The sequence below is a fragment of the Astyanax mexicanus genome, chromosome 20, assembly GCF_023375975.1.
Source record: "Astyanax mexicanus isolate ESR-SI-001 chromosome 20, AstMex3_surface, whole genome shotgun sequence".
NCBI lineage: Eukaryota > Metazoa > Chordata > Actinopteri > Characiformes > Acestrorhamphidae > Astyanax > Astyanax mexicanus.
The window spans coordinates 430230-451463 of record NC_064427.1 but is presented as its reverse complement, the minus strand read 5'-3'; the positions used below and the strand labels follow the sequence as shown (position 1 = coordinate 451463).

The 21234-nt window shown below is 37.4% G+C and overlaps 1 protein-coding gene and 1 long non-coding RNA gene across 2 annotated transcripts; one reads left to right on the top strand and one right to left on the bottom strand.

The window, feature by feature from the left end:
• Nucleotides 1-683: 683 nt before the first annotated feature.
• Nucleotides 684-6831, bottom strand: LOC125784799 (uncharacterized). The gene is made up of 3 exons (XR_007427381.1): nt 6519-6831; nt 5153-5271; nt 684-1431 (listed from the first exon to the last, which is right to left on the bottom strand). It is a non-coding gene; the product is annotated as an uncharacterized LOC125784799 (long non-coding RNA).
• A 3228-nt stretch (nt 6832-10059) lies between these two features.
• Nucleotides 10060-19914, top strand: tacr1b (tachykinin receptor 1b). Its single transcript, XM_022680740.2, has 5 exons — nt 10060-10930; nt 12394-12588; nt 14043-14193; nt 14450-14646; nt 15528-19914. The coding sequence occupies exons 1-5, from the start codon at nt 10524-10526 to the stop codon at nt 15814-15816; spliced, it is 1239 nt and encodes a 412-aa protein (XP_022536461.2). The 5' UTR covers nt 10060-10523; the 3' UTR covers nt 15817-19914.
• The last annotated feature ends 1320 nt before the right edge of the window (nt 19915-21234 follow it).

The window sequence follows — 21234 nt, the reverse complement described above, 5'->3', positions numbered from 1 at the left end:
TGACATCTGGATTTGTAATAAATGGAATAATTGAGTGAATTATTGGGGCTGGATGTGAGCAGTTAATCCCTGCACTGCTCTCTGCTCTGTTTGTTTGATTTGCTAGAATAAAGCGGATGACGTGTATCTGAAATCTGTTCTGGAATAATTGAATGAACTGATTCTGGTCAAAGTCCAGTCTCATCATATGAGTTTGTTTGTTTTGCTGGAAGAAACAGACGGACAGATATTTACTCTGCACTGCGAATTCCAGTGCAGTGCAGTGCGGAGAGTGTTTGTGTGCTGCAGTCAGACGCAGATTTTAGCACTGGAGGCTTTTACTGTACGTTAAAGAGATTTGGTTTATAATTAGGTCTAACTGAAACCATTATTATAAACTTTCATTTAATATCATGCATACTAATTATTGATTTAATGGGGTAATTACCTAATTGTGCTTGGTGGTGCTAGTGGTAATCACTGCTGCTTCCCTAAAGCTATACTCAGTTACAGCAGCTCTGAGATGAACGTTTCAGTGAGTCAATGCTCTGATATCAGAAACTGATATACTTTCCCCGAGGAAGATGGATGATCACAAGTTATCAAACCACCAAACTGAACTGCTTGAATTTTTGCACCAGGAGTAAAGCAGCATAAAGTTATCCAAAAGCAGTGTGTAAGACTGGTGGAGGAGAACATGATGCCAAAAACCAGGGTTATTCCACCAAATATTGATTATTTCTGAACTCTTAAAACTTTATGAATATGAACTTGTTTTCTTTGCATTATTTGAGGTCTGAAAGCTCTGCGTCTTTTTTGTTATTTCAGTCATTTCTCATTTTCTGTAAATAAATGCTCTAAATGAGAATATTTTTATGTGGAATTTGGGAGAAATGTTGTCTGTAGTTTATAGAATAAAACAACAATGTTCATTTTACTCAAACATAAACCTATAAATAGCTAAATCAGAGAAACTGATTCAGAAACTGAAGCGATCTCTTCATTTATTACAGAGCTGTAGATAGATCTATAATTCAGAAATGGGTCTGGGCTCCTGTTGGCTATAATAAGTTATTTTGTGCTGGGGTTGTTTAATATCTGGATACAGGCCTCCCCTGCTGGATAAAGAGACCCTGTCACAAAAAGGTCTTTCACCAGAACGCCGTGCCACAGAACACACTGCTCTTACCTCTCCATCTCCTGGCCCGACTTCCCGCCGCAGCAGCAATTAGGGATTTACTTTCCTCAAAATACATATATATATTCTTCCAGGAAATAAACTGGGCTGAGGGAGAGGACAGACGATGTGCTGGACACCACTGTGCCCATCTTCTCTCTCCTCTCTCTGTCTGAGGGGTGGCATCTTCTCACTCTCGTCTGGGTGATATCGAGCTCATCTGTCACTTTTCCAGATTTGGAGAAAGAATATGAAGATTTAAAGCTGTAATTTCCCTGTTAAATAAAAAAGAAATCACTGTTAAATCATCATCAGAATATAATAGGTCTTATTTGGATCAATGATGATTTACAAGCCCGACTTTACAATTTTTAGTTACAAACAAAAGTAAAAAAATCTTTATTAATGCGTTTCCAGAACTTATTAAGGTGTGGCAATGAGATAATTAAGGAGTGAGGCGTGCATAATATAATAATATAATATACACATTTAGTACTTGATCTCCTATATATGTGCTCACTTAACTTTTCAAAATAAAGTTATTTTACTGACTACTTTTATAAAGTATAAAGTTATAAAGTTATTATGTATCAAAATATTATATAAATTATATATAATGGTGCGACCAAAAACATCAGTAACTGTAATCATTTTGACAATAATTATGTAATTTCTGTGGCTAAAATATATTTATTTATTCATAACTTTATTAAAGCTTTCTATCAGGTTTATATGATTTACAAGAAAAACTTATCTATAAAAATACAGTGAAAAAAAGGCAACTGTGACATTATAGAATAAAAATACGAGATCATTATTTACAAAAACTACGTAATGCAAACTGCGTAATACTTTGTTACTAAACATTAAACAATGCTGAGAACTTGTAAGAAACAATATTATGGAAATTATGAATTTATTTTAAAATAAATTATGGTCGCACCACTTTTTACAAGGCACCAGCCAATTCGTCTATACGCATGTGTATACACCATTTTTAATGATAATATAACAGCATAATAATGCCATTACCCACACACACACATATACATATGTATACAAAATAAATAAAACATAATTAAAATGCAAATGCAAACATTGTTAGGAAGATACTTTTAAACAAGACCCTTTGAACTAAATTATGTGCACTGTTTTATATGCAGAAACAAAAAAAACTTGATGATTTAAAATGTAATATTGTAAACACAATAAGGTAAGACACAGCAGAGAAATTCAGCAGCACAGGAAACGGATGGTGCGTTTGAGCTTTATGCAGCGTAATTATAAAATATTGCTCTTATTAATCTTTTCCAGCACATGTGAACTATTCTTTTTAATGCCTGTCATATTCACGCAGGAGGACGGTCTGATGGAAGACGTGCGTGTTTGGACAGGCAGTAATAAATTCATGTTTTTCATCCAGCAGAGACGACTGCAGACAATCAGCACAAAGAAACACTGACAGGCCATTCTTACACTAATCAGCTCCCTCTACTCCAGAGCTTTTACTGCATTTACTCAACCTCCTCACACTCCCTTCACAATACATTCAGCATTCAGCTGCACACACTGCTGACACACATCTGCAACTGCACACAAAACGCCTGTGTACTTCCTGCAGATCAGAGAAGTAATGCCAATTGAATAGGACTCACTGAAATAGTATATATATATACAATTAAGCTTTTATCTAATTCCAGGTGTAGAATATAGAGGAGTATAAAGCTTCTTGCACTTGTGGCTGCATGCAATCAAATTCTCACAGCAATGTTTCTAGTCTTCTCTAGACAGTAGAGACAGTCACTCCAATAAAAGCACAATAAAGTATTTTAAGAAATTATTATGTTAGAAATAATTGAGATCATTTTATCCATCTAATATTACTATAATAAAAAATGCCTTTAGACTGGGGATGAGCCATATTATATTATACGCAATATTATTGCAAATATTTTAGACACAATAAAAACTTGCATGATAATAACATATGCATGATATTCTTGAAAGCCTTTTGTATTTTGTATTTGTTTTGCTAGTATTTAGTGTATTTGCTTTTAATTGTTTATTTGCAGGTTACACAAAATATGATGCCCTTTAATTTTGTAGTACATTTTTGTTGTTACATATTAGTTTTTTTAAATTATACAATTATTATATAAGTATTATTATTTTATACAAACTCAGTGTCTTGTTAAGCTACTGTTTAAGAAATATCCAAACATTTATAGATATTTTGTTTATATAGTTTCCCCTGAATGTATGAAACTGTTAAATTTATACTATTGTTGCAGTAGTATATTCTAGAAATAGGCTGTTAAATACTTTGGAATATTTTGGAATTAGAATATCTTATAAGATATCTTTTCAAATTAGCATTTGAATGTTTTAAAGAAAATCAGCGTAACAGCTCATTCACGTTAATAAACACTTTTTGATTGAGGTTAAGTCTATTGTTTGATAAGTGGATAATAATGGTAACAGGCCCCGGCTCGCAGGTTTGGTCTGTAAATGTGTTGTTTAGTCGAGATGCGTCTCAGAGCGGCGCGTGATTATGAATGAATCACTCTGCTGAGCTCTGGTTTGTATGCAGTTGTTGTTTCTGCCCTCAGGTATCCTGCCCGCCGTGCGCTCTGTCATTTTTAATCATTAGTTTGATGTAACATGTAATAAGTTCCATTCTGATCTACCTGGCTTCATTATTCTGTCACTCAAGCAAAACTCTTTGCACAGCAGCGTGAATTATAATCTAATAAAACAACACGCAAACCCAGCCCGCGTGCACCCAGCAGGATTTCAGCTTCAGGTATTTTAGTGAAAACATCAGACTGCTTGTTGTCTTGGACATGCAGGTGAAAAAGCCTCTAGAATTTCTGATGTGAGTCCAGGATTGGTCAGAACTCAAGGACTGGGCTGACAGAAAGCAGCCCCAGGATGTACTGAAATGAGGGCACCTTAGAACCTGGTGATATGGGCAGACATTTCCACAGTACATGACTTAAAAACACAGAATTTAAGTCATGTACTGACTTAAGCACCATTTCTGCTAGGGATGGGATCAGAGATGGGATCTCTCAATATGATATTCTAACGATATATTGCTCACAATAATGATGATATCACGATACTCTGAATATCACAAGACTACAATTTTCTATGAAACTTCACAGCATCTGTATTACTGATAAAAAATAAAACACTTCTAAAAATTAAAATACCAGAAATTATGTGATTATTATTGGTGTCAGGTTCACACAATTTAACAATAAAAATTTCTTCACCGCAGGTTTATTAACCCTATTTATTCATTTAATTATTGCATCACCATGTAGAGTAATGAAGCAGCAACTTCCTTAAAGTCTAATTTTGTGGCATTTGTTCTTAGGAAGTTTAGATCGACCATGTTTCAATAAAAATATCCATATTTGACGCCGCATATCAATATCAATGTATATTATATTTGGTCCCACAACTAATATCAACCACAGCTGTCAGTATTTTACTGTAATTTTACAGAAAAATGTGTCAAATCTTAAATATGAGCATTTTAATGCACATCAAAGGTATTTGAGGATTTGTGAATGTATTCCTAATAAATCCTGCAAAGAAAATCATATGCAAAACATTGAGAGGATTTCAGTATCCTCTTCTATTGGATAATTATAAAAATCGTTTATGAAAATGAGTTCTCCACAAGCTCAGAAAAAAAAAGAAAGTCTCTCTTTGTAATTCTGGTCATGTCCTTCTGCCGTGAGAGCAACACTTCCTCTCTTCACTCCACCTTCTCTCAAATTCATTTACCCTCCAGTGACTCAGAAGGTGCTCCTCAGGCCAGTCGACTTTCATATTCATTTAGCCCTCAGTCGCAATTCCTGCGTTCTCCAATTGTACGGCTCTACTGAGTCTAAGAGCGAAGAGCCAGTTTGACATTTAAAAGTCTGGTCGTTATCAATTTAGCATCTCATACGTTTGGATGATGTGAGCTGCTCCCTGTCGTACCTTCTCCTTCAAACAGGATTGTATTCCACTCTAAGGAGGAGCAGGTGACGTGTGAAATTGAATCTCCATTTGCCGCTGTCCATTCTGATCACTCTCATTTGGCTGGACACTCTGGGCCACTAGAGAGGAGTGGACAGAAGGAGACAAGATAGAAGAGGGTGTCTGCAGTGGGTAACGACAAGACAAACAGCTACATCCTGAACCATACACCAACTCCATTTCAAGGAAAATTTAGAGCTGCAATTATGATTATTTTACAGGGTTCATACACTTTTTAAACAAAAAATATCCATGATATTTTCATGACTTTTCCATGCCTTCAAGGAAAATTTCCATGACCATATGATTTTTAAAACATCAGTGCAGACAGAGACAATACAATCAAAAATGAACTAAACCTATAATCAAAATTGAGTATATTAGGCCTAAAATGAATCTGATAAGTCATTAATAATCAAATTTCCATGACTTTTCCCAAACTTTCTGTGTATTTTAATTTTTCCTAAACTAATCCAGGCCTGGAAATTGCTATTTTCAAATTCCATGACTTTTCCAGGTTTTTCATGACCGTACGAACCCTGATTTTAGCAATCAACTAATTCAAATAAGTAATTTTTTCCGATTAGTCGTTGATTATTTCTGCCATGCCCTTCATCTCTGCTTCCTGTGAGTTCGGCAAACAATAAAAACAGCAGAACGTGGGATCTACATGCCCTTTAAATGCCCAGAAGATGTTTAAATAAGAAGTGTCTACCATTTTTGTTAGTTAAGTTGATTGTAAACAGTGTAAGTGAGCCCATTTCCCATTGTTTTTCTGTTTTCAGCAAGAAAAACAAAACTTTCTAAAAGGTTCTGTAGAAAGAGTTGATTTACCTCTTACCACCAACACCCAACTCTCAAATCCAAAAAAGTATTGGATGGAGAACCATCGTTTCACAGAACACTGTTCCACTGCTCCACAGATCAATACAATAATATGTATCCACAAACTTTGCCAAGACCTAGTTAACCAGCTATGCACTTCACAAAAACCTAGCTGACTACATATGTATATTTTAACATTTGATTTTTAATATTTATGAGAAAATGTGCCGCTTCTCAACAGAATAGCTAGTTTGTTAAATCAGAAATTATGAAATTCTGTCAAAAGCCAGAAACAGTTGCTAAAACACTAAAGTTATTTAGGTTAGCTGGTTAGCATTACCCATCCATTTAATGTATAAGATTAGCTAACTTTAAGGTGTAACCTAATTAACTTAACTATATTAAGGTAAAAATTATAATTAATTTTCTGCAGCACTGGCCTATTAAAAGACTAAATAAATATAATACAAAATTATATTTCCACACTCTTAGTAATATTTACCTCAGAGATTAGCTGCTGATTCCGGATGCTTCTCTGCTGTGAGGTGAAGCTAGCTAGGTTAGCTAGAAAGCTTACCATTTAACTTTTAGCCAACTTAACGCTTAACTGAATTAGTTAAATTAACTTTAGGTAATATTTTCTGATTAAAATGATTATTTTCTGCAACACTGGTCTATTACAAGTCTAAATAAATATTATAGAAAATTATATTTCCATACTCTTAGTAATATTTACCTCAGAGATAAAGTTTAGCTGCTATCTCTAATAATTTTCCTGTAGCTGAGCTGTGAGGTTAGCTAAGCTAGTTAGCATTTATTTAACATGTGTGTTGGTAAATACAATATGTTTAAATAGAAAGATTATATACAATAAATTCTACAAAAGAATATCCCCTAAGAAAACTGACTAAATAAATTTAGTAACCTAATATTTTCCAAAAATACACAAAAGCCTAAATGCTAGTTAGCAAGCTTAGCTACTTAACCTAACTAACTAATTAGCTAGGTGTTATGCAAGCATGCATTTTAGCTTTTTTTTTTTAAGTTGTAATAAATATTATAAAATACACATTTTGAGCAATATTTACCTCAGAAATAAAGTTTAGCTAGCTGTTGATTATGGTGGTTTGTGAGGTGAGGAAAGCTAAGCTAGGTTAGCTAAATAAAAGCTACAGTATGAACATGATTAATAATAATATAAAAACTGTGTAATCTTAAAATTGAGTCCACAACGTATTTGAACGTAGCATTGAATATGGTAGTAAGTAGTGAGCCTTCACACAGTAAACTCTGTACAAACTCTAGTATAAAGGAATATGTGTATTGCTGTATATTAGGCTAAATAAATAAATAATAAATAATAAATAAATAATAAAGTGAATATTGTGGTGTTAGGTCTTGTTCTTTGACCTTTATTAGGTATCCTCTCTAATTTATTGTTAAATTGGACTCTCTGCAGGCAGTGTTATCCATTAATCTGCAGTGGATTTTAATTACGCTCCATTTTTAAACGCCCTCTCCTTCAGTAAGGCTCTGTAGCTCATGAACTGATAATGTAGTGGAGTTGTTTGTGCCATTGATCTCGCTGAGTAATCACACAGCCAGATTAATGGAAATTAAATTAAATATATCTCTGAGAAAGAGGGTCTACACCTCTGTTTAAGTGTTATGCATTTTATATATCACCTCTGTCTTGTAAAACAACAGGAAACATCGTTTTCAATTGAATATGCGTCTACATTCTATCTTTTAATATTTTATAGTCCAATTCAAGAGTCTGAGTGTTTAAATACCTTGTTGTATTGTTTAATTAATTTATTGTTGAAATGACACTAGTTTTTTAGTTCAGTTCTTTCGGGGACACAATACAGTACACTGTATAATCTTTTTATTATTATTAAGGAGATAACTTGCATAATTTAGCAAGCTAATGTTGCAGGTTGTCAATCAGCCACTGCACACTGTTTAAACTGGAGTGAGAGAAGGTGTTGAGCCATTATCTGGTTGGTCAGTGTGTTGATATTAAAGCCAAGGTGGACTAGACTAGACTAGACCAGACTATTACTGTCTGTATGAGTAGTTTTCCTACCCCCTAAAAAAATCTGATTTCTTCTGTTAGATGTTATACAGTGTTTTATTTAAAAAACTGGATTTTTTTCTCATTGGGTCTCAGCACCCCTAAAGCTCTGCTGTTGGAATTGCCCCTGGTGTCAGGGTTTTCACTGATATTCCACTCAATATTTATAATACATTCTGTTTGATATATCATCACTGAGCAGCCGTCTTGTTTACTGGGTCTCAAGGTCTTCATTTTCGAGTTGCCCTTGAGCACATGGTAATAAATCTGGTTTAATAGAGTGACAGGCATTATAGAGAAGTACTGCTGTAAAGAATGTGTATATTACCTGAATTGTAATGCTCTACATATTAAATGAATTAAAAATAAAGTGTTATAAATTGCTCAGTCCTACACTAATAACATCACTACTGCTCGTATACACTGCATATTTATTCTGTATCATGTCAGTAGTTTGTAATTCATATCTGTATCTATCTATCTGTCTATCTATAAATGTATACATTTCACTTTACCTGTACACGCTGTCTGTTTTCATGCTGCTATTTGATTTTCTGGTACTACTGCATTTTATTGCAGTACACTCATCCTGATTTTTTTATGTATCTGTGAGGCCTTTGCATTTACATTTTTTTAAATATTGATCTTTATTTTTGGAATTAGAATGTTAATCATTACTACTGACATAACCAATCATACTGAGTTCCTTTTTTATGCATTCATATAAACGTGTCAATCCTAGACCTGATCTCAGTTCCTTATCTTCAGACTTTAAACACTAATCTCTGGTTTTAGTAGATTAATATAAGAACTGTTGTGTAAAAATATACTCAATACGGTGTATTTATTAGTTTTCATAATGTATTTCCATTCATTACTCTTTATTTAATGTTTATTATGTGTTTTCCTGTGTGGGTGAGAGGAGGATGTGTTCTGTTTGTGAGTTTTGGTTTCTTTCCAGGTTTTTCTTGATCTGAGGGGATTACACTTGGGTTCAGATCCTGATCTCTGTAAAGCTGCTGTGTAAAAACATCTGTTATTAAAAGAGAAAAATAGACTTGAACTTATACATGAACTTATAAATAGCTTTCTTTAAATTGTGTCATTCATTACAGGTGTAAGAAAACAGTAAGTATCACAGTATTTTGTATTTAAATAATGTACCAGTTGTCAAAAGAACAATATCTAATTTTAATCATTAGTTTAGGTGTAAAGATGAGGTTTGTTTAGTGTTGTGTCTAAACCCTACCCACTAGCAATGTTGCACTCTGTGTAAATATGATAGGGTTTTTTATGCTACAGTAGAATTACAACAATTGCAATATATTACCTTGATTACAGTATTGCAGTATATGTGATATATTCAATTGTAACCCATTATTCATGATACGCAAGTTCTTGCCAATACACATCCCTACTATTTACATTAGACACTCATTACACACTGCTGTAACTGCAAAGTGCTGCATTACACAATCGCTGCTGCACAATTTACACATCCCCATTCTTACACACATCTGTTTCACTGCATATTTACCTTCATACATATCTCTTTTCTAGATTATAAACTGTTATTGTCAGTGTTTTTATTAGCTGGTTAAAATATGAATATAAATATAAAATAAATAAAAAAACCCATAGCATTGTGTTTATAGACATTGTCGCTAGGAGCATTCTCATGAACATGATATTGTGTGTTTTTTAAATTATATATGTATATGAATAAAGTGCTGTTGTTATGAAAACATATGTAAACATAAATAAACAGCAAATATATTTAACATTATTGTAATATATATCTATTTTTTTTATTGTTTTGTACATTTCTTATTTTTCTTTTAATAAACTGTATTATTATTATTATTATTATAAGTTTTTTCCATTCAGTTTCAGCTCTTTCTTATCATATTATTATAAGCCCCGCCCTCCTACTCTGTGATTGGTTATTTGTCAGTGTCTCCCTCCTATCCATCAAGATAGCCAATCCCAGCAGCGTAAGGTCGGAATACGGGTGGGAAATAAACGCTGCTGGGCTGTGATTGGTTGCTCTGGCGCGCGCGGATAAAGTATAGTCCCCGTAGTTACCGCGCGGTTCTGGAGTCGCGCGCCGCCGGATCACACAGGTGGATCTTCAGTGATAGGAGACAGCGCGCGAGCCGGGATGGAGCCGTTATCATCACCGTCATCACCCTGACCCACCTGTACACCAGGACCAGGACTAGAACCAGGTCAAGAACCTTTATAGGACCAGGACTAGAATCTCTCCAGAACCAGGACAAAAACAAGGACATGAACCAGGACTAGAACCTTTTCAGAACATGGACTTGAAACAGAACCAGGACTAGAACTTCTACAGAACCAGAACCACGACTAGGATCTCTCAAGAATCAGGACTTGAACTGGGACTAGAACCTCTCCAGGACCAGAAGCATGGACCCGCTGTTCAGCAGTGAGGAGGACCCGGACCGCGACTGGACCAACAGCTCGTTCCTCAACGACACCGACTTCTTCTCCAACCAGTTCGTGCAGCCGGTGTGGCAGGTGGTTCTGTGGGCCGCGGCGTACGGCGGGATGGTTCTGGTGTCGGTGGTCGGGAACGCGGTGGTGATCTGGATCATTGTGGCCCATAAGCGGATGCGGACCGTCACCAATTATTTTCTGGTGAATTTAGCGTTCGCCGAGGCCTCCATGTCCGCCTTCAACACCGTCATTAACTTCATCTACTCGGTCCATAACGAGTGGTACTTCGGTTCCGGTTACTGCCGCTTCCACAACTTCTTCCCCATCGCCGCCGTGTTCGCCAGCATCTACTCCATGACCGCCATCGCCCTGGACAGGTGAGAACTTCACCCTGACACCTGAGAACATCCGATCAACCTTCAGCTCATCACTGCGTTCCCTGACAGTAAAAGTACAGTGTCACCTTCTCAAACATTCTCACACCTTCCTTAACCTTCTCAAGAACCCAGGGTTGCTGTGGTAAAGGTGCTATTTTTTTCAGGTGTTTCTTTGGTATAGGTGTTGGTTGATAAAGTATTGTCAGGTGGTTTTTAAGGTGTTGCTATGGGAGAGTAAGCTTTGGTTACTAAAGCATTGCTAAGCGGTTTTTAAGACGTTGCTATGGTATAGGTTTTGGTTGCTAAAGCATCACTTGGCAATTTTTAAGGTGTTGCTATGGTATAGGTTTTGGTTGCCAAAGAGTTGCTAGGTGGTTTTGAAGGTGTTGCTATGGTATAGGTTTTGGTTGCTAAAACCTATACCAAGCTATATACAAGTTGTTTGCTAAGGTGTTGCTATGGTATCAAAACCTTTTGCTAAATGTTGCAGTTAATTTTATTTCATTGTATTTTATTTGATCTTATTTTATTTCACTATTCGCATAAGAAAGTGAAAAAGAGCAGGTAAGGTGAAGGGTATTAAAAAAAAAAGCAAAAGTACAAATTATTTCCCTCATAGCAAAAAAGAAGAGAGAAAAGAAGAAAACTAAAACTGAATAAACTAACAGATATAAGTTACATGTTTTAAAGTGTTTAGATGGTCAGTATTAACGTTAGTGGAGTGTTGTGTCAGTGAACTGGTCAGTAATGAAAGTGATGGAGTAGTGTAAAGAGCTACAGGTCTGATGGTGCTGTTGTGCTGTAGTGAACCTTTAGATTTCCCTCAGTAGTGCTGCAGAGCGTCCTCACGTCCACCGTCGTGCCCGATGTGAACATATGGTGCTGCTGATCCGCTGGATACATGCTCCTGAGATTGCTGGAGTCTGAGAGCTCGTGTTTGGAAAGCTCTGGGATGGAATTAGGATTTGAGAAGCTGATTGGAAACTTGGAACGAGCAGGAATCTCACCATCACCAGCCCTGTGGAGAGAACTTATTTAATATGATTTCAGGCCCTGAAAAGATATTTTAGAGAAAACAAATCAACAAACAATAACATATATTGGGTCACCATGATTGTGAAAAAAATCTATCTAATCTATCTATCTATCTATTTAATATAATAAATACATCAGCAGACCATCACTACAAAATATAGCTGTGTAGTTTAATCCAGTGCTGGGAATCAGATAAAAGTCTGTTTTTGGACTTGTTGGGTCAAAGATAGTTCTTAAATTTTAAAGGAACAACAATTTTCTAATTGAAGACATTGTTTTTTGCTTGTTATATCCTAAAGTCGGGGTCTCAAAAGGATATAGATTGACTACAATATTGTAGTTACTGACTATCTCCCAGTCCTTTATTAAATGGATTAAATGTACATATAATTTCACATGAAATAAAGGTGTATTTTAATGTTGTGCAGGTACATGGCCATCATTCACCCCCTGCAGCAGCGTCTGTCCTCCGCGGAGACGAAGCTGGTGGTGGGGGTGATCTGGGTGCTGGCGTTTCTGCTGGCCTTCCCTCAGTATTATTACTCCAGTACAGCCCAGCTCCCCGGACGCGTCGTCTGCTTCATCGACTGGCCTGAGTACAGCGTCTGGGACTTCAAACAGATGTGAGCACTAAATCTCAATACTTTTAATTATTAATGATGCATTTAAAACATCTATTTATCCGTGATATCCAGCCAAATGTCTCAGCAGATTTATTCTCTCTATTATGTACACCACACCAATAACCTCCTCCTAACAGCTATAGCGTTTTTAATAGTGTAAAAACACAGTAACAAACTCTTTCATTATTATTATACTATTATTTATTTATTTATCTGATTTTGAGTTATATTACTATATTACTGATTTATAACAGTAATATGTCTCTGTTGTTTTGTTTGTGGGAATTTGGCATCCGAATGTGTAATTCTGTTACAGTAAACTCATCACAGGCTGTGTATGTGCAAGTGTAATCATACTGAAGCCACTGTTAATACCTTTCCTTATCAAAAAGAGGAGAATAGCAGTGTGTGACAGTACGCTGTTATCCTCAGACACTCTTCTCCCTCATTCAGAACTGAACTGAAGAAGCTTTCTTGGTGAGAATGTGGTTTTTCTGTAGGGCTGCACAGTACTGGAAAAAAATCCATTGTGCCACTGAAATGCAGGCCTCCAGATTTCAGGAGAGGTCAATAATTTACTCTGCTGTGAGAGCATTAATAATGCCCTATGTCTCAAATACTGAAATAAAATAAATGATATGGGATAATACATCACGAAAATTGTGAATTTCCCTTACAATGTGTGCACATTGTGATGATGATGCTCAGTTTTTGTCCTCAGCCTTAAAACATGTGTATTATTATTCTACTGCTGCTTTATTGTGATGTAGATGAGTCTCAGAGAGTTTCAGTGTTTATCAGCCTGAAGCTCAGAGTTCAGGGACGAGGCTGTTTCAGAGCTGCTGAGCCAAAGACAATCAGAATAATACAGATTAGCGATTAGCTTCTGTCTGACTGAAGCTTTTTATACTCCAGATAGAACTGTGCCTATGGTATACTGAGATGCCAAAAGTCGTGGGACAACATATATATAACACCATAAGTGTTTTTTAGTCTCTCTTTCTTTCCGTTTTTTTAATTATTATTATTTAATCCTTTTCTCCTCAATTTACACAGGCAATTACCCAACCCACTCATTAGGACTCCCACAACCTATCACTAGTGATGCTCCAACACCAGGAGGGTTAAGAAGACTAGCACACGCCTCCTCCTATACACGTGAAGTCAGACTCCGCCTCTTTTTGAACTGCTGCTGAAGCTGTAGAATTGCCGAGTAGCATCACAGCGCTCACGGTGCTGATCCACATCACCCTAGGAGTGATGAGGGGAAAGAGAGAGCGCCATCTACTGTACTGTACCCACCCAGAGAGAGCAAGACCAACTGTGCTCTCTCGGGGCTCTGGCAGCTGATGGCAAGCTGCATCATAGTGGCAGTGCTTTCACTTTCTCTCTGTTTCTTTCTCTCTGATTTGTGTAATTGTGTGATTATGGTATTTTGTAATTGTGTACTGCAGGTATTATGTGTGTGTAGTGGTGCTGATCTACTTCCTGCCGCTGCTGGTGATGGGTTGTGCGTATCTGGTGGTGGGCTGCACCCTGTGGGCCAGTGAGATTCCCGGAGACTCTTCAGACCGGTACCGAGAACAGCTCAACGCCAAGAGGAAGGTCTTTATCTGGCCTTTATCTCCTTATATACACACACTGAACACACTATATACACACACACTCGCTGTATATTTGATGTTGCATTTCAAAACAAGCTAAGATACATAAAAAACAGATTCTGTTTGTTAATCACGTTTTTCTTAACTGACCAATTCAGGATGTGTTCCTGTAGAGCCTTAATATAATCTATATTTTAATATTAAATTGATATTGTAAATTGTAATCTTGGGTTTCTGGTGTTCCTCTCTGTGTTCAGGTGGTGAAGATGATGATCGTGGTGGTGTGCACCTTCGCGGTGTGCTGGCTGCCGTATCACGTCTACTTCCTGCTGCACCAGTTCTTCCCCCACCTGTTTGAGGAGCGCTTCATCCAGCAGGTGTATCTGGGGATAATGTGGCTGGCCATGAGCTCCACCATGTACAACCCCATCATCTACTGCTTCCTGAACGACAGGTAAACACCACAACACCAGGAAACTCTGATAAACTTATCCTGTACAACAGAGGAAACTCTCGCTCTTCCTTTATTTCCTGGGGCGGAGTCCTGATGAGTGCCAGTTTCATCATCATAACGTTTTTGTTGGTCTTTGCGGTGACTGCACTTAAGGTTACTTTTCTTTACAAAGTTCAAAGTGCCTCACTGTTTTAACTGTTTCTTTTAAAATCCATTATCATTTTAATTCTTAATTAGGCAAAAATACAACCAATATTTGTATTGTATTATAAAATGAGACATTGGTTTTGTCAGTGCTGAAGATCAATACATCAGTACCAGTATCTCACATTATAGCATGAACCTACAGTACATTAATTTATTGGTTCTCTGTATGTTGGTTGTTTGATTTTGAGGATAGAATAAACAATATTTTTATTTATCAGCATTTTATCATTATAAGTCTGTACCAGCAGTCTTTCACTGAGTTAAAGCAGAAACTCTTCATAATCTTTATTACTTAAGGTGCTGGAAGTGACCTGAGAGAAATTCAATTATATATTTTTTTTCAAAATTATTTCTGAGGTGTCAGAAATGTATTAATGAGAGAACACGCTTTTGAAGGTTTTCATTATTTATGACATTTAAAAAGAAAAAGTCATTTAAAAAGTACAATATAAAATAATTGTAAAGGTTTGTAACATCCCAGCATCATGTTCTCCTCCACCAGTCTTACACACTGCTTTTGGATAACTTTATGCTGCTTTACTCCTTGTGCAAAAATTCAAGCAGTTCAGTTTGGTGGTTTGATGGTTTGTGATCATCCATCTTCCTCTTGATTATAATCCAGAGGTTTACAATTTGGTAAAATCAAAGAAAATCATCATTTTTATCTCCGGCAGGTTCCGGGCCGGGTTCCAGCGGGCGTTCTCCTGGTGTCCTTGTGCTCCTCGGGGCTCCTACGAAGGTCTGGAGCTGAAGTCGACTCGGTACCTGCAGACCCAGATCAGTCTGTACCGGGCCAGCCGCATGGAGACCACCGTGTCCACCGTGACGCCCCCCGAGGAGGGAGAACCTCCGGAGAACCAGACCCGGTTCTCAGTGGACCTCACCTCCAACGGCTCGTCCAGAAGTGCCTCCAAGACCGTCTCCGAGTCCTCCAGCTTCTTCTCCAGCAGTAACCTCGCCTAGACTGGACTAAAGTGAGCTTTCAGAACCGGACCAGCCCACTCTCACTCAGATCACCATGTTCACACCATCATTCACCAGGAGAATCTTCATCAGAGTTAGACTGATCTATCAGTGTCTGTCTGAGCGAATCGAATGAACAGAGACTCAAACTCGACTAGAGATGCAGCCAGATCAACATTTTAGGCTGAAACTGAAACCGAAGAAAAAACAATATCAGATCTCAAACACTAAAACAAGTTTTTCGCAGGATTTCAGTACATTTCCCATTTTTTTCACCATTGAATAAAAAGTATTAGTATCTTTTTTGAATAAAAAGTAAAAAGAAATGAGTTAATTAGCTAAAAAAAGTAATTAGTTACAGTTATCTACCATTTAAAACAATTTATCGAACATCCCAGCAGACAAACCAACAAAGCACAACACATTTACCTCAACAGTGTTATTCTAATCACGAGTTTAGCTCATCAGTGTTATTCAAGTCAAAAACCTAGCTAGCTCTACCTCAGCAGTGCAGTTTTAGTCGTAAATTTACATCAGCAGTGCTGAAGTGCTCAAGACATGTGTGAGTAAAATACACACAGAGAAATGCCAAAAAAGCCTAATCTTTTGTAATACAAACAAATAAAATACTAAGCCTGAGTTAGCTCGGCTAACGTTACTATCCTAGTCCTGTAGAGCTCGTATATTTCAGCTGAAAGCAACCAAAAAGTAAACTGATAGTGATAGAGTGAGTAGATAGTTACTAAAAATGAACTTAAACCTGCAGTTTATGAGCTCCCCCTGCTGGCTCTCTCCCACCCTCCCTGCACTGTGTTTGACTGGATTGACTGAAGTTTAGTTCACTTATTTACTCTATGTAACATTTAAGTCTTGAAACGAAATAAAATTTACTTAAAAAAGCAAATGCATAAAGTTGCAAAACTTGTTTTAAGTAAATTTTACTCATCAATTTTTTTCCCTGCACTACACCAACTATTAATAAGTTATATATATTATTTTGGTTGCCAATATGTGTTTTATCCCTCAGACCACCGGGGAAGGCTCTCCTGTAGAGACGCTTTATAAATACTGTTGTTTAGTAAATATCTGAACATCATCATACGATCCCGTCCTTCAGTCCTGAACCCTGCAGAAACGTGTCCTCAGATCAGCTCTGTCCCCGACGTCCTTTACCCAGCTGCTCTTCAGGACAGGGGTACAGCAGCAGCAGGACGGGATGGAAAGAGAAGCGCTGATGACTCTGAATCTTCAGCACCTGTTTGGTTCAGGTTACCGGAGGGGACGTGACAATGGACCGTGCCGGATTTGACGGGACGGGGGACCGGGACGGGGTCATGGGACATTTATAGTACAGTGACTGATACAATGCAAACACTGGAACAAAATAACTCTCAAACTATACGTCCCTCAGATACACACTGCTTACATTCACATCTACTGAAGCAGTGTATGGACAAAAGTATTGGGAAAACGGGTGAGCGAGATATATATTTTGGTGGTATGACAAAACACTGAATTAAAAAATATATAATTTCAAGAATACACTACTGCAACAAAATGAAAATGAAATTTTATTATTGCATACTATATGATATGGCACACCCCTAACTGAGATATTAAAAAATACAATAACTTTATCAGATCTGTAACAGAAGTCAATGATCCAGAATTATTATTCATGATACTAATAATAATAATAATAATGCACACATATATCTCCATATATCCAGGATTACAGTAAAATAAATGATACTGGACAGATATAATCTGTCTCTAGTAGATATATAATGGGAAATTATGAGAACAGTGTGATTTTTTTCTTTTGATAAAAACAGTAAAAAAGTAGAACCCTGATGTGATAGTTAGGGGGTGGGTGATATGGTGCCATATTTCAGGGTATAATGTACAGTAGTTCACCATATTCAAAAATGTTGGTGATATTATTGCGTACGATTTGATATTATTATTAATATCATGATATTCTGGATCATTGACTTCTGTTACAGTAAATCTTATAAAATTCTTGTATTTTTCTTGTATTTTTTATCCACCCCTAGTTTTTTAGTGATGTTTTCAGTAATACTTTTTGGACCTTTTTGAGATCTGAAGCCAAGCTCTTAAGCTCTTTTTAATCTCTTTTAATTGTTCTTCTCTGTATCAAACGCTGTGATTAATCAAATCTGGCTGATCAGATGAGTTTTAAAAATATAATCTTAGAAGTTTAAGGTTTAAGGTTTTTTAATGAAGCTTATTTTGGTGAGATATTTGGCGGACGTTACAGAATAGAAATATAATTAATTTTTTCCATTCAACAGATTTTCACTCGTTCCCAGAATCATATAAATACAGTAAGTACACTGACATGCCAAAAGTCATGGGAGGGACAGCAGTGTGTAAATGAATGATCATGAAGTTTTAACTCAGGCTCAGGCTTGGGAACACCTGATCACACCTGTGAGGTCTGTAAGTTGTGAGGTGCTATCTTGTGAGTGAGGTTGAAGATTGAACCCTGGTCTGTGCTCATGGATGGATGGTAAGGCCAGGTGAATTATGGGAGATGTAGTGAGGACTGATAGTGGGAGTGTGGGTGAGTGAGTTTTAGAAGACTAATATTACTTCCCACAGATTCCATGGGACATGCCAAAAGTCATGGGACAGCGTATTAATGGCATGTCAGCGTATAGTAAATTGATTTTCCTCTACTTTACTGCGCTTTATATATATAAATCATTCAGAATGTTTAGTCTGGGAAATTTGCACGCATTTGATGGATGCGTGGCTGCTAATGATGCGAGGTTTTATCTTTTCTCATTTGGGTGTTACATAACGATGGTTTTTGTGTAATTAAGGAGATGTATTGTTCTGGGCTCTGGCAGCGGCACAGCGCCGCTCGCTAATAACGATATTCCTCACTAATAACAGATTAGCTGATATTTTAGAGCCGTTTTACACAGAGAGACGGAGCAGTAATGAGACGTCCAGCTGCAGAATAACAGAGTCTTTATTTTACTTAGACAGGTGTAGAATTACTGCGTCTGAGAGAGTATTAATAACTGTATCATACAGAATCCTCTCTGTTTCTGTCCCGTTTCTCCGGATCTGTACGGATATATTTAATACCAGTCTTTGTTTTATTGGGTGGCGTGTGAGTGTGTGTGTGTGTGTGCCCGCCTGTCTGCCCCCCACAGCTGTGAGGGCACAAATTACAGACCCGCCTCTTTTGTTGGGCAGATGTGAGACGTGTCTTTGATCTTCCTCTCAGGACAAAGAAGCTCCATCTCAACCCGCAGCCTTTGAACTGCCCACCAGCTGCAGCGCCACCATCAACACCAGCTCACAGCTACTGGTTCTACTGGTTCCCACTCATTAGAACTCCCCCTCTATCACTAGTGATGCTCCAACACCAGGAGGGTGAAGAAGACCAGCACACGCCTCCTCCGCCACAGACTCCGCCTCTTTTTTAACCTTTTTGCCGAGTAGCATCACAGCGCTAACGCTCGGAGGAAAGCGCAGCAACTCGGTTCTGATACATCAGCTCACAGACGCAGCCTTTTGCTGATCCACATCACCCTAGGAGTGATGAGGGGAAAGAGAGAGCACTATCTACTGTACTGTACCCACCCAGAGAGAGCAAGACCAGCCAACTGTGCTCTCTCAGACTCCGGCAGCTGATGGCAAGCTGCATGAACAGGATTCGAACCGGTGATCTGATCATAGTGGCAGCGCTTTAGACCGCTGGACCACTCAGAAGTGGTCCACTCCCCACAGGATGTTACTTTTAACACTTTAATCTTTAATGTTAGCATTCGCTTAGCTGAGAAACATTCTAGTAACGTTGTGATGCAAACTGTTATTATGTCACGTCCTTTAAAAAAGGAACCTTTTCAGAATGTTGCTAAACTTACTTATAACGTTCTCTGTTAGCTGGGATTCAGTCGTGTTGCAGGATCTTGATATTCTGAGGCTGATCTCAGTTTGTCTGCTGTTTATATTTCTGTTGTGTTTTCATGAACTCAACACCAGAGTAAATTAATTACAAAACCAATTCCAGAAAATGTAGATGTTTTGTAAATTGTAAATAAGTGTAAATAAAAAAGACTGAATGCAATGATTCACAAATCCTTGATTTATTTTATATCAGCTGCTCTGATCATATATTTCACTCTGTAGTTGTATAATAATAATTACAGACTGTAGTTGTGTTTGTGTTTCTCTGTTTACTTTATTATTTTTCTCCTCTTTATTTTCACCCTGTTCTTCAATACTCAGGACCCACAGGATAGAAAACCACTGATTAGCATGGTGATGAGGGGACTGTTCTCGCTCAGACTCTGGCTGCTGATGGAGAAGCAGTATGATCCGAGATTTAAATGAACTTCTGACAGCGTCTAAAGTCCTATCTGGACGAGATTATTTTCTGTGAAAAATATCTTACCCTTCTACTCAGAGATAAAACTCCTGTATTCGGACTGCAATTGTAAAAACAGGAGGATCAGTGAGTTTTTAGTTTTTTTTCTCGGTCACATGACATCATTACAGTGTTCAGTAGCTCCTCCATTTCCACTCGCTGTTGTGTTTTTTTAACGTGGATCTCCGTGGAAACCGTGGCACGCCAAAAGTGTAATTACGGTGCGCGGCAGTGGACAAATATCTATTTTATTAAAGGCGAGGAGACGAAACTCAGAGATGTGCGTCCGGACGGGACTAAAATTACCGGAGGAGCACGGAGTTCAGAGAAAAACAGTAGATAATTCAGCCTGTAATTTTCTCAGAGGACGTTCATGATCATGATCGTTGTGGACGGGAATAAAATCACAGAGGATAAAAAAAAAGCCATAAAAGAGAAATGTATAATTATTATTATTATTATAATTTATAATAGAACTTCATATTTATACGATTTTAACAACTGCAGTGCAGGAAAACCTCCATCAGAGCTGAAGGGAGAAACACTGGGAGGAACCACAGACCCACAGACTCATCCTCACATCCTGTATTTCCATTTAACCAATCCTGTAGCACTAGTTACACTGTGACAGGTCTCGTCACATGACTTCAAAGCTCTTCAGGGATCAGCTGTAATTAAGCCTCTGTTTGATGTTTGAACACTTCCTGGTGTCTCCTCTGTCCTCACTTCTCCTCCAGCCTCAGTGATTTATCTCCCACTGTTACATCAGCCAATAACTAATCGATCCTAATCAATCAGATACAGCAGATCTGATCAATACTCACTCTCAGCCCATCAGAACCGTGCCAGCTCTAATGCATACGACTGAGACAGGAAAGGAATGTGGGAATCTGTAGACAGAAACAGACAAAAGCGCTAAGATTCACACAGTTTAAAGCAGGGTTAGGTTATAAAAACACGTCCCAATCAATCCATCACCCAAACATAAAGAAGTTACTCTACTAAAACTG